This window comes from Scyliorhinus torazame, chromosome 4 (assembly GCF_047496885.1).
Source record: "Scyliorhinus torazame isolate Kashiwa2021f chromosome 4, sScyTor2.1, whole genome shotgun sequence".
Classification (NCBI taxonomy): Eukaryota; Metazoa; Chordata; class Chondrichthyes; order Carcharhiniformes; family Scyliorhinidae; genus Scyliorhinus; species Scyliorhinus torazame.
In genome coordinates, this window is record NC_092710.1 from 142,722,459 (window position 1) to 142,736,683 (window position 14,225).

The window sequence follows — 14,225 nt, forward strand, 5'->3', positions numbered from 1 at the left end:
GCTCAGAGAATGGAGTTGCCAACACGAAAATGAGACAGTAGTCTGTGTGCAGTATTAGAACATGTTACAGTGAGAAGAGTGCAATCAATGGTCAGGACATAGAAATTGATACCTCAAATGATAATTCAATGGGTTCCAGCTGGGAACAAGATTATACGGAGGACAACACCTGCGAAGGTGGAACTGCTTGCTGTTGAGTAGAGATACAGAGCTTGTGACTGGCAACATGTCAAGAATATTGAAGTGAAAATGAAGAAGTAACTTTGATTAGAATGAGAAAGCACAGGCAGGTATCCAGCACAATGATAATTGTGGCATCTTAATTATAAGAAAAATATTGAACAATCTTTGGAGGTGCAAAATAAAAAAATAATTCAAAGGTGATTTAAAAAAAATAGTTTTCAGATTGGCAAGGTCTGTACAATGGTTATTGTCGGTTATGTGTATGTGTCTGGCTGGATAGTTTCTATTCCAGCTTGCTGAGGTACTGTATATCTAAAAAGTGAAATTGCCATAGGTTCCATGAGGCCTATATTTAAGCATTAATGATTTCATTCCTAATGTGATAACTACCCTGCAATGTACAAGTAGCAGATTAAATTTTCAATAAATGATAGCGAGTACAATATAATATACAGGCAAAGCAATTTATATTCCAATTTGAGTATTACATACAGTGTAGTACAGAATATATATTGCCAATATGTGAGTAATCACAATATTTCACACTAAAAACAGATTGCACTCCTGCTGTGGAAATAATTGCATAATAATTGGGAACAGGCAATAATGAATATATGACATTTTTGCCTGTTCCAATACCAGCTATTTTCTCATCCCTCAGACTGAGATTTCCACTTATCTGCCGTTTGGTAATGATCCCTGAATTTGATCTGGGCTGGGGATCTTATTTACATAGACACAAATGTATCATTTCTGTGCAGCCAGTTTTACAATGAGGATGATGCTGTCACTTTATATTATGATACAGGTGAACCCGGGGAAAAGGGCGAGAAAGGAGAGCCTGGAAGGATAGGAAAAGTTGGCCCAGTTGGGCAACCAGGTGACTAAAATCAAGATTTGATACAATGATAAACTCAATGAAAGGAGACCTGTTTGTATAATATAATATAAAGTGCTAACATTGAATATTAATGTATGTTATAGCTATGGAAGGGTTAATTGACTGCTTTCATTTTTCAACCATTCACCAGTCTGCACAGGTTCTAATTCTAAGAGACATGTTCTAATTTTTGCATTAGGTCCACCCCTCACATGATCATTATTATATTCTCCAATGTATCCATTTTGCTACTTCTTAATTCTGCCAACATATTGTGAGCAAGGTGCAAAATATTGCGGGGACTAAATTTGATAGCATTCAAAAATAGGTGCAGGGACTGTAATGCGTTGATCCTATAACTGTACATTCTGATGCACCAATTTGTGCTGCTTCCTCATTCATATCAACAATTTTGACATCCAGCCAGTGCTCACTGTGCTGTTGATTGCGAGTGGTTGGCACGACTCAGAGACAGCCAGCACAACTTATAGAGGTGCAGTGTGGTGGAGGAGTTGCTGAGAGTCATGCAGGCAGTGACTCTGATCTGGGAAACATTGAACAATAGCACAACATGGGACAAAGTCGGCTTCAAAGTTTTGTGGACTCTGCCATGCAGTCTAATTGAAGAAGACGGAAAGGAGGAGAGACTCCTATATCCTTATGGGTGTAGGACGCCCTCCGGGAGTCCCCTTGGATTGCCTTTACCAGTCCTACTGCTGCACTGCAGTGTTAATCCAACGGCTGCAGCATGGCTGGTGGAAGGCTGTGGGGGAGACTACAGAAAGGTGACATCTTTCAGTTCTGGTCCTAAAAGGTCCAGATTCAGAGTGTGCCATCTTGGAATGGGCAGCAGCATTCTGAGCTGGCTAACTGACAGGCTGCTGCAAGGGCACTGGCTGACGTGGCAGTGGTTTGCAGTCCTCTGATGTCATCCTGAGAGAGAGTATGAGGTTTGTGATCCATGATGCCACTGCCACTGTGTGGGGGCAATGCCTCCGCAAACTTTCCAATATGTTGGAGGACAGATTATTGACCTGCTGTGACAATCTACAACCCCCTTTGAGCACTGGCATCTGCAGTTGTGAAGGGAGCAAGCTGAGCTTGCATGACTTCAGTCTGAGTTTTCTAGACAGCATCCAGATATTGGGTGGCTTCTGCTTGTGCTGCAATGGAAGCTGAGACACCAGCCGTCAGATGTTGAATCATGCTTGAGCCCACAAACGTTCTCATGGAGCTGGCCACCATTCCCTTACTGGAGCGGATGGGTTCCATGCTTTGTGCAAAATCCCGTGCCAATTTGCTCTCCAGGTTAGCAACTGTGAACTAACACCTGTGCCACCATTTCCCCCTGCCTTAACTGCAAGCCACTCATGCCTGTTGTGTCACTACATTCAGATGGTGCATTTAAGCCATCTTCCAAAGTATGTACAGTGTTAGCATTTAAGCTGGTGTGCAATCAAGTCATGGTGTTTTTCATCAATGTCTTTCGCCTCTTTCTCTCCCACCATTACTTGGCCAGATTACAGTTCTTGGGTATCTGGAAGGAGAAAGATTCAAGAGTAGAATTTTGGTAAGGGGAGAGTGATGGGGTGGGGCAGGGAGAAGCAAATTGTGTACGCTTACTTTATTTATAATTTGGAAATCAGAAGAGATAAGGGACAAGTGAGATGTGAGAAGAAAAATTGGGTCTGATGACTTTCGATGGTTTCAGCCCTTTCCCTGGCCACAGCCTTAGTCATGACTGCTCAAATGATAGTGACCACTATTTCCTTCAGTGGGAAAAGGGCATGTCGCCATGCCTGTCCTCCTCAGTTAGCTGCTGCTGCTTCTGGTTTTGTGCCAGATCACTTAACAAGCACGTCTTTTGGGACTTGTGGGAGGAAACCGGATCACCCGGAGGAAACTCACGGAAACACGGGGAAAACGTGCAGACTCCACACAGACAGTGACTCAAGCCGGGAATCGAGCCTGGGACCCTGGCACTATGAAGCAACAGTGCCCACCATTACCTTAGGAGCCTCCTTTCGATGTGAGCAGACATTGACAACAAAATCCAGCATAGACTCCAGTGCAGTCTTCAGACGCCTGAGGAACAGAGTGTTCGAAGACTGAGACCTCAAATCCCACACCAAGCTCATGGTCTACAGAGCAGCCATGGCCCCATCATCCTGTATGCATCAGAGACATGGACAATGTACAGCACACCTCAAATCTCGGGAGAGATATCACCAACGTTGCCTCTGCAAAACCCTGAAAATCCACTGGCAGGATAGGCTTACCAATGTGAGCGTCCTCTCCCAGGCCAATGCCCGCAGTATTGAGGCACTGGCCACGCTGGACCAACTCCAATGCCACATTGCCCGCATGCCTGACACAAGACTTCCGAAACAAGTGCTTTACTCCGAGCTCTGCAAAGGCAAGCGATCATTAGTAGGACACAGGAAACGCGACAAATACACTCTGAAAGCTTGCCCCTATCAACATGTGGGCATCGCTTACCTCAGAAATCACGAACTGGAGAAAAAGCATCCGCGAAGGCTCCAATCACCTTGAGCGTCATAAGGTTGAGCACGCAGAGGCCAAGCGTAAACAGCGGAAAGAGAGCGCAGAATCCAGAGCGCCTCACCCACCCACCTCATGAAACACCACCTCCCAAATCTGTGGCAGAGTCTGCGGATCCAGGATTGGACTATTCAGCCACTGTAGAACCCACCTCCCCCGAGTGGAAGCAAGTGATCGTCGACATTGAGTGACTGCCCAAGAAGAAGGAGGCATTTCGGGGATTTATTTTTGGAAGGGAAATTTGCCAGCTTTAAGAAGATTATGGACAGATTTCATTTATTTGCAGTGTGCATCAAAACACTTGTTAATTGTGCATCGCAATCCCTGCACCCATTTTTGCATGTTATCAGACATCATGGCCTGTGGATGCTGGGTAGTTGGTGCTTTCAACACTTAAATAAATAGCTGTTAAGTACCAATATCAAGTGGTCAGCCAATTGAGAGCAGTATTCAGGTGGGAAATAGCTTACTTTTGTTTTATCATCTTATAGAAGGAGGGAAAATTCAACAAGAGTTCCATTATTGCAGTGTTATACTTAATGGTATTACCCATTTACTGTGAATATGTTTCTGTGAACTCCTGTGCCACATTCCCACAGGCTCAGAAATTGGCTTCTTCGAATTCCTTATTTCTGAGTGCCTCTAGAAGGCTTTGCCGAAAGTGTCGTCCTTGCTGTGGTTATTATGTAAATAACGAAAGTAAATTTCAGTTAATATTGAAATGTAGAATACTCAGTTCATCGTCACTGTATATTCAAATTGAATATGAATTCTACATATTAGCGCATCTGGTTGGGATATTAAATATGCTTGTTGTGACCTCTGAAAATATTGAATTTAAAATGATCTCCTGCATTCCGAAAATGAACTATTTCCCACAAGCTGGCTGTTTCTTGATTGTACCACCCAAGAAGTACTTAACAGCCACTACATGTCACATGTACATAAATGGATCTTCAAGCTGTCATTAGCTCACCAACTACAACATGGTTTGTTTTAATGATCACTACTTGCAAGTGGTCAGGCCTTTGTTTAGAATAAAGGACAGGAGGTCACACACTAACATAGTTCAGCCAGAGAATGCATTCAATGACTAACTGGTTATTCCGTGTGTTTATACTTATTTGTATTTGTGGATCAAATGTCAGTTTTTGAAATATTTCTGTTTAAATCTGTGAAGACCTCCAAAGTTTTGGAACAAAAGTTCAAACCTCATTTTTTGCTACTTTTTAACAAGTGTTGAGGTCTGCCACTGGAGTCATGTTAAATCACTCTCACTTTAAAACATGAGTGACTATATTCATTATCGTTTTTGTCCCGTAACTTCAGCTTAAACAGAGCAGTTGAAGCACAGATCCATTCATTCGACACAATCAACTCCAACTTCTTCCGATTCACTGAACATCCTCGGCAAGCGTCGCCAATTCTTCACTTGTTGCTGGGCTAATGTCCCGGAATTCTCTATCTAACGCTATTGTGGGAGCACCTTCATCACAAGAATTGCAACATTACGAAGATATGCCACCAAGGGGAACCAGCTCTCAGGGCACGTAGGGGTAGGAAATAAAGATACAACTTTGCCATCATTGCCCAATGTTGCTTCTTTACGGTGGTGTAGTGGTTAGCACTGCTGCCTCACAAAGAACAAAAAACAAAGAAAAGTACAGCACAGAAACAGACCTTCAGCCCTCTAAGCCTGCGCCGACCATGCTGCCCGTCTGAACTAAAATCTTCTACACTTCCAGGGTCCATATCCCGCTGATGCACTATCAATTACAACGAGACGAGAGTAGAGAGTAATCGAGGCTTTATTCCGCAGAGATGTGTAGCCTCCCGCAGCTGCTGCCAAAACGGAGAGCACACACGTTTATATTCCGCCTACTGGGCAGAGCCAGCAGGCAGGGATCTATCCCCGTACCTGTAGTACAGGGGCCTTACCGAAATACCCCTCGTATGCAGTATATACAATACAACAGTGGTGACTACACATTCACCCCCTGTTAAAAAAGAGTCCAGCGGGGGTGGTGGAAAACTATTTACATTCAGGTGTTTAACATTTTAAGGAAAAGTTTACAAATTCAGACGATCGTGCGCCTTGATCCGTCGTTGCGAGCGCTGGTGGCGATTTTGGCGTTGGTTCGGTCGTCGATGACTCTGGGAGCGTGTTGATCTCATCTTCATCCCCGGGTGGGACCAAGGGGAGGATGGATCGTCCTGGAGCGGGGGCTGTGGTGGGTGCGCAGGGGGGAGGGAGGGTGGCGCCGGGGCAGAGGGGGGGGTGTGGGGACCCAGCTGGTGACAGGTCCGTGAGGGAGACTGTGTCTTGGCGGCCGACAGGGTATGCTACGTAGGCGTACTGCAGGTTCGTGAAGTAGCTGTACCCTCTCAACCAACGGGTCCGCCTTGTGTAGCCACACGTGCTTGCGGAGGAGGACGGGTCCTGGAGCTGCCAGCCACGTTGGGACCGAAACCCCGGAGGTGGACTTCCTGGGGAAGGCAAAGAGACGTTCCTGGGGAGTTTCGTTAGTCGCAGTGCAAAGGAGCAACCAAATGGAATGAAGGGCGTCGGGGAGGACCTCCTGCCAGCGGGATGCCGGGGGATTTCTGGACCGTAGGGGCAACTGGACGGCCTTCCAGACCGTCCTATTCTCCCGCTCCACCTGCCCGTTTCCCCGGGGTTGTAGCTGGTCGTCCTGCTTGAGGCAATGCCCCTGTTGAGAAGGTACTGGCGCAGCTCATCGCTCATAAATGAGGATCCCCGGTCGCTGTGGACATAGGCGGGGAAATCGAACAGAGCCAAGATGGTGTTGAGGGCTTTGATGACGGTGGCAGATGCCATATCGGGGCATGGGATGGCGAAGGGGAATCTGGAATATTCGTCGACCACGTTAAGGAAGTACGTGTTTCGGTTGGTGGAGGGGAGGGGCCCTTTGAGGTCCACGCTGAGGCATTCAAAGGGGTGGGAGGCCTTTACCAGGTGCGCTCGGTCTGGGGTAGAAGTGCGGTTTACACTCCGCGCAGACCTGGCAGTCTCTGGTGATAGCCCTGACTTCCTCGATGGAGTAGGGCAGATTGCGGACCTTTTTGAAATGATAAAAGCGGATGACCCCTGGGTGACAGAGATTGTCGTGCAGGGTCCGGAGTCGTTCCACTTGTGCGCTGGCACAAGTACCTCGGGATAGGGCATCGGGGGGCTTGTTGAGTTTACCGGGGCGATACAAAATCTCGTAATTGTAGGTGGAGAGCTCGATCCTCCACCTCAAGATCTTTTTTGATCTTACCCTGCTGTGTGTTGTTGAACATGAAGGCAACCGACGTTGGTCAGTGAGGAGAGTAAATCTCCTGCCGGCTAGGTAATGCCTCCAATGCTGCACAGCTTCAACGATAGCTTGGCCCTCCTTTTCGACGGAGGAGTGCCGAATTTCGGAGGCATGGAGGGTGCGGGAAAAGAATGCCACGGGCCTGCCTGTCTGGTTGAGGGTGGCGGCTAGAGCAACGTCTGATGCATCGCTCTCGACTTGGAAGGGGAGCATCTCGTTGCGCGCATGCATCGCGGCCTTGGCGATGTCAGCCTTGATATGGTTGAAGGCCTGGTGAGCCTCGGCTGTCAGGGGGAAAACGGTGGAGTGAATGAGTGGGCAGGCCTTGTCCGCATAGTTAGGGACCCACTGGGCGTAGTATGAGAAAAGCCCAGGCATCGTTTGAGGGTCTTGGGGCAGTGGGGAAGGGGGAGTTCCATGAGGGGGCGCATGCGATCGGGGTCGGGCCCTAGCACTCCGTTCTGGACCACATAGCCGAGGATGGCTAATCGGTTTGTGCTGAACACGACTTCTCCTTGTTGTAGGTTAGGTTGAGGAGTTTAGCGGTGTGGAGGAATTTGTAAAGGTTAGCGTCGTGGTCCTGCTGGTCGTGGCCGCAGATGGTGACGTTTTCCAGGTACGGGAAGGTGGCCCGCAGTCTGTACCGGTCAACCATTTGGTCCATCTCCCGTTAGCGACGCCAAAGGGAACCCTAAGGAAGTGGTAAAGGCGGCCGTCTGCTTCAAATGCGGTTTATGGGTGGTCCACCTTGCGAATGGGGAGCTGGTGGTAGGCAGATTTAAGGTCCACTGTCAAGAAGACCCGGTACTGGGCAATCTGATTGACCATATCAGATATGCGTGGGAGGGGGTACGCGTCGAGCTGCATGTACCGATTGATGGTCTGACTGTAGTCAACGACCATCCTGTTTTTCTCCCCAGTTTTCAGAACTACCACTTGGGCTCTCCAGGGGCTGTTGCTGGCCTCGATAATACCTTCCCGTAGCAGATGCTGGACCTCAGACCTGTTGAAGATCCTGTCCTGGGTGCTGTACCGTCTGCTCCTGGTGGCGACGGGTTTGCAATCCGGGTTGAGGTTTGCAAACGGAGAAGGCGGGTCGATCTAAAGGGTCGTGAGGCCGCAGACAGTAAGGGGTGGTAGGGGCCCACCAAATCTCAGGGTTAGGCTCTGGAGGTTGCACTGGTAGTCCAGGACGAGTAGCAAGGCAGCGCAGAGGTCGGGGAGGACGTAGAGCCGGAAGCCACTGAACTCTACGCCCTGGATGGTGAGGGCTGCGGTGCAGTACCCCCGGATCGCCACGGAGTGGGATCCGGAAGCCAGGGAGATTTTCTGGTTCATGGGGTGTACCGTGAGGGAGCAGCGCCTTACCGTATCGGGACGGATGTAGCTCTCAGTGCTCCTGGAGTCCAGAAGGCAGGATATCATGTGCCCGTCGACCTTCACTGTCGTCGACGCGGTCGCGAGGTTATGTGGTCGGGACTGGTCGATCGTGATGGAGGCGAGTCAGGGCTGGTCGGCAGCGGTTTCAGGCGATGAGTGGCCCGATGAGGTGGCCGACGAGCAGGGGTCCTGAGGCGGGGAAAATGGCAGCGCCCACGGGCCGCACGTGTCCTGAGGCATGCAAGATGGCGGCGCCCACGGGCCACACATGTTGTGAGGCGAGCAATATGGCGGCGCCCACGGGCCGCACGTGTTGTGAGGCGAGCAAGATGGCGGCGCCCACGGGCCGCACGTGTTGTGAGGCGAGCAATATGGCGGCGCCCACGGGCCGCACGTGTTGTGAGGCGAGGATGATGGCGGCGCCCACGGGTCGCACGTGGGGGGTGCAGGGACAATAGCGGCAATCGAGTGGGCCTGGCACATAGCAGCGAAATGTCCTTTCTTCCTGCAGACCTTGCAGAGTGCGCTCCGCGCCGGGCAGCGCTACCGGGGTGTTTTGTCTGTCCGCAGAAGTAGTACTTGGGTCCCCCGGGATTGGTTGGCTGCCGCACGGCGCAGGCCTGGGGTTGGCTGGGGGCGGTCGCTGATGGGGTCCATGATGGGGTGTTCGCTGGCGGGGTCCACGATGCCCAGGAGGGGTGGGCCGTGCAGTCGGGGGCATACGCCTGTACATTGCGTGAGGCAACTGTGAGCAAGATCGCTAGTTTCGTGGTCGCCACGAGGTCGAAGGTAGCCCCTTCTAAGAGGCGCTGGCGGATGTAGGCCGACCCTATGCCCGTAACGAACGCGTCTCTAACTAGCAGGTCAGAATGTTTAACGGCCGAAATGGCCTGGCAATCGCAGTCTCTCACCAGGGCGTGCAAGGCACGCCAGAAATCTTCCACAGAAATGTGCGGAGGCTTTTGAACGTTATCATGATGCCGGCGGGGGAGGCGGAGATAGTAGTGGCGATGGACGCTGAGAAAGCCTTCGATAGGGTAGAGTGGGGGTACCTGTGGGAGGTGCTGAAGAGGTTCAGGTTTGGGGAAGGGTTTGTCAGGTGGGTTAAGCTGTTGTATGAGGTCCCGATGGCAAGTGTGGCCACAAATAGGAGGAGGTCCGAGACTTTCAGTTGCACCGAGGGACGAGACAGGGGTGTCCCCTGTCCCCAATGCTCTTCGCACTGGCGATTGAACCCCTGGCTATGGCACTGAGAGAGTTGGGGAACTGGAGGGGGTTGGTGCGGGGTGGGGAGGAGCATAGGGTGTCGCTTTATGCGGACGACCTGCTGCTGTATGTGGCGGACCGGGTGAGAGGAATGCCAGAGGTAATGAGGATCCTTAGGAATTCAGGGACTTTTCGGGGTACAAGCTCAATATGGGGAAGAGCGAGCTGTTCGTAGTTCAGCTAGGGGACCAGGAGAGGGGGATTGGCGAGCTCCCACTAAAAAGGGCGGAGAGCAGCTTCAGATATTTGAGGGTCCAGGTGGCCAGGAGCTGGGGGGCCCTGCATAGGCTTAACTTTACAAGGCTGGTGGAGCAAATGGAGGAGGAGTTCAAGAGGTGGGACGCGTTGCCGCTGTCTCTGGCGGGTAGGGTGCAGTCAATCAAAATGACGGTGCTCCCAAGGTTTTTGTTCCTGTTCCAGTGCCTCCCCGTGTTTATCCCGAAGGCTTTTTTCAGGCGGGTTAACAGGAGTATAATGGGGTTTGTGTGGGCACGAGGGACTCCGAGGGTGAGAAGGGTGTTCCTGGAGCGGAGTAGAGTTAGGGGGGGCTGGCGCTGCCCAACCTCTGTGGGTACTACTGGGCCGCCAATGCGACAATGGTGCACAAGTGGGTGATGGAGGGGGAGGGGGCTGCATGGAAGAGGCTGGAGACGGCGTCCTGTGTGGGTACGAGTCTGGGGGCGCTGGCAACGGCGCCGCTGCCGCTCCCTCCAAGGAGGTATACCACGAGCCCGGTGGTGGTGGCGGCCCTCAAAATCTGGGGGCAGTGGAGGTGGCATAGGGGGGAAGTTAGGGCCTCGGCGTGGACCCCATTACGGGGGAACCACCGGTTCACCCCAGGAAGAACAGGTGGAGGGTTTTCGGGGTGGCACAGGGCAGGGATACGAAAGTTGGGGGACCTGTTTGTGGACGGGAAGTTCGCGAGCTTGGGTGAGCTGGAGGAGAAGTATGGGCTCTCCCCGGGGAACACCTTCAGGTACTTACAGGTAAGGGCGTTTGCCAGACGGCAGGTGGTGGAATTCCCACGGCTACTGCCACACACAGTACAGGACAGGGTGCTCTCGGGGGGGTGGGTGGGAGTGGGAAAGATCTCGGAAACTTACCAGGTGATGCAGGAGGAGGAGGAGGCCTCGGTGGTGGAGTTGAAAGGTAAGTGGGAGGAGGAGTTGGGAGAGGAGATCAAAGAGGGGACGTGGGCAGATGCCCTAGGGAGGGTGAACTCTTCCTCTTCGTGCGCGAGACTCAGCCTCATACAGTTTAAGGTGCTGCACAGGGCACACATGACTGGGACAAGGATGAGCAGGTTCTTTGGGGGTGAGGACAGGTGTGTTAGGTGCTCAGGGAGCCCAGCAAATCACACCCATATGTTCTGGGCATGCCCAGCGCTGGAGGAATTTTGGAAGGGCGTAGCGAGGACGGTGTCGAGGGTGGTAGGGTCCAGGGTCAAACTGGGCTGGGGGCTCGCAATATTTGGGGTGGCCGAGCAGCCGGGAGTGCAGGAGGCGAAAGAGGCTGGAATTCTGGCCTTTGCGTCCCTGGTAGCCCGGCGAAGGATTCTCCTTCAGTGGAAAGATACGAGGCCTCCAAGTGTGGAATCCTGGATCAGCGATATGGCAGGGTTCATTAAATTGGAGAGGGTGAAATTCGCTTTGAGAGGGTCGGTACAAGGGTTCTTTAGGCGGTGGCAACCGTTCTTAGACTTTCTGGCAGAACGACAGACATTGGACAATGGCAGCAGCAGCTCGGGGGGTGGGGGGGGGGGTTTACTTTATTTTTGTTTATGCTATTTACACTGGAAGGGTCTGAGGGGGTGTATACACCTGTTGTCTTAAGTCGGGGTGTTAATGTTAATTTATTATTTAGGCACGGGGGGGAGGGGTTTGGGGGGTTGCTTTTTTAGATTGTGTTTTGTACTTAACCCTGTTGGGTTCTTTTTTCTTTCTCATTTTGTTATTGATATTTTATGAAAACCTTTAATAAAAATTATTTAAAAAAAAATAAATCTTCCACAGACTCACCAGGGAATTGATGCTGCGTGGACAGGAGGTGCCTGGCGTAGATTTTGTTGGTCTGCTGAGTGTAGTTCTCCTTCAGTAGCGCCATGGCCTCAGCGTAGGTCGGCGCGTCCTGGATGAGGGGAAGAATATCGGAGCTCAGCCGCGTGTAAAGGATCTGGAGCTTCTGTGCCTCTGATGGTGGTTCTGTCACAGATCCGATGTAGGCTTCAAAGCAAGCTAGCCAATGTGCGAAGGCCGACTTGGCGTTGTCTGCTTGATGGTGCAGCTGCAGGCGATCAGGCTTGATGCAGAGATCCATCGTTGTAAAATCTCTGCGTAATAAATTGATGCACTATCAATTACGATGAGACGAGAGTAGAGAGTAATCGAGGCTTTATTACGCAGAGATGTGGAGCCTCCCGCAGCTGCTGCCGAAATGGCTGTAGCTCGGAGAGCCCACACATTTATACTCCGCCTACTGGGCGGAGCCAGCAGGCAGGGATCTACCCCCGTACCTGTAGTACAGTGGCCTTACCGTATATACAATACAACAGTGGTGACTACCACACCCTCTATTCCCATCCTATATCCTAAGGTTCAATCCCGGCCCTGGGTCACTGTCCTTGTGGAGTTTGCACATTCTCCCCATGTTTTCATGGGTTTCACCCCCACAACCTAAAAGATGTGCAGGGTAGGTGGATTGGCCATTCAAAATTTCCCCTTAATTGGATAAATGAATTGGGTACTCTAAATTTATAAAAGAAAAATGTTACTTCTTTACTGAAAGAAGCTCATACGCCTACAAGAAAAGCGGTGATAACACTTAATGCTAAAATATCAATTGCTGCAAATTAATCAATATCACATCCATCTGCACAATTCCTGGTTGCCTCCACATATGCTTTCGTAATTCATTTTCATTGATTCAGTGAACCATCTGTCTAGCTTAACTTCCTTGTGTGCATGCATGTTTGACAAAATTATGTGGGGAATAATAGCTAGGCCTATAGATTTATGGAGGCAAGTAGAAATTCATTTTTATTGCTTGCATTTTTACAGGTGTCTTGCCATATGCCTATTTTCTTGAAAATCTCAAAACAAGTGTTCTTGAAAATAATCAACATTTCCAAAATTCTTGGAGAATGATGGGATTAACCCCACAAGGTCGTATGAAATAAAATAGCCTGAGAGATTTTGTTGAACCATGTACAACATTTTTTTTTGCAGGACCTATTGGCGATAAAGGCCAAAAAGGTTCAATTGGTCGCTCTGGAAAAATCGGCTCAGCTGGTTTAAAAGGTATGGTAACTTTCTCTTTGCTCTTTGTAACAAAAATATTGGCACACTATCCAACAAAACAGCTGTGTGGATTGTATGAATCTCCTTGCCAAACACAATTTTCTATGCTAAAAAATTCTCATCTCATATTTTCCACCATTAATCATTGTTTTGCTCCTATCAAAGTAACTGGTCGAGAAATTAGGATCATTAATGCCCAGTTTTGAGCACGACAAGGAGGCTTAGGCCTCCAAAGTAGAGCTGCAGCATTTGAAAACATATGTGTGGTGAATCATGCCAGAGTTTTACATTGGTGAGGACGTTATATCTTGCAGAGTGAATATTGGTCGGAAGTAAATGAAATGAAATGAAAATCGCTTATTGTCACGAGTCGGCTTCAATGAAGTTACTGTGAAAAGCCCCTAGTCGCCACATTCCGGCGCCTGTTCGGGGAGGCTGGTACGGGAATCGAACCGTTATGCTTTTTTGCAACTCCAATTAATGCCCTCTCTTAACCTAGAATAACTGAACTGGTCAGCAACTGGTCCCTCAACCCACCAGCAATATTCAAAGAGATCATCGAATAATTACAGGTCAATTATTGATTAAAACATGCTTTTTGCTATGATTCTACAAATGTTTGGTGCTTTAATATCGTTGTTTCAAGTTTCAAAAGTCTACAGGTAGTGGATTGGCAGCTGCTGAATGACCTCTTGCTGATTTCTGCACTTGCGTACAAGCCAGTTTCTCCAAACCTTGGGACTTTCCCTGGGAAAAGAGCATGATTTGGAGAATGGTCAGAGCTCATGCAGAACAGAACAAGCAGCTGGAAGGGAAAGAAGGCTTTTTGGTGGAAGGCCATTTCTGCCCAGGTTATTCAGCAACTCTGCTACCTGAATCTATGAGGAACAATTGGCAGACCATCCGTATTCAGTCAGGACATTGGCACTGAAATGTTCCACCAGCTGCTGCCACTGGGGCAGGCAGAGCAGTACAATGACGACATTGCCAGTGGCTCTGAAAGTGACCATGGTAATGAACATTTGTGCCTGGCTCCTCTGAAACTGGAGAAATTTGCAACATCTCCCATCATTGCTTTCTGCCGAGAATCCTTCCCCCGCCCCTCCACTGCCACTTCACCCTCCTCCACCAGCTTGATTTGCTCTGCAAGGTCATTGTTTATTTTCCATATCCTGCTCTTTTTCAAGGGCAATGCCTACTAGTGCCTGGAAGGACTCATTCATGCAGAAGCCTTGCAATAACCAAAACATCTTTCCATTCCTGCCATACCATTCCCCGGAGACTTTTACGATTTGAAACATTGGTTGAAAGACCCCAAAATTTGTAGAGTTATAAAAA

The 14,225-nt window shown here is 49.7% G+C and overlaps 1 protein-coding gene across 3 annotated transcripts in view; it reads left to right on the plus strand.

Annotated features, from left to right (window-relative positions):
* The window catches only part of colec11 (collectin sub-family member 11), a 51,174-nt gene that overhangs the window by 18,107 nt on the left and 18,842 nt on the right, over positions 1 to 14,225 (plus strand). For all 3 annotated transcript variants that reach the window (XM_072498697.1, XM_072498699.1, XM_072498698.1), the window contains exons 3-4: positions 992 to 1,063; positions 12,816 to 12,887. In XM_072498697.1, coding sequence (XP_072354798.1) covers positions 992 to 1,063; positions 12,816 to 12,887 — 144 coding nt within the window. The remainder of the gene's footprint in view (positions 1 to 991; positions 1,064 to 12,815; positions 12,888 to 14,225) is intronic.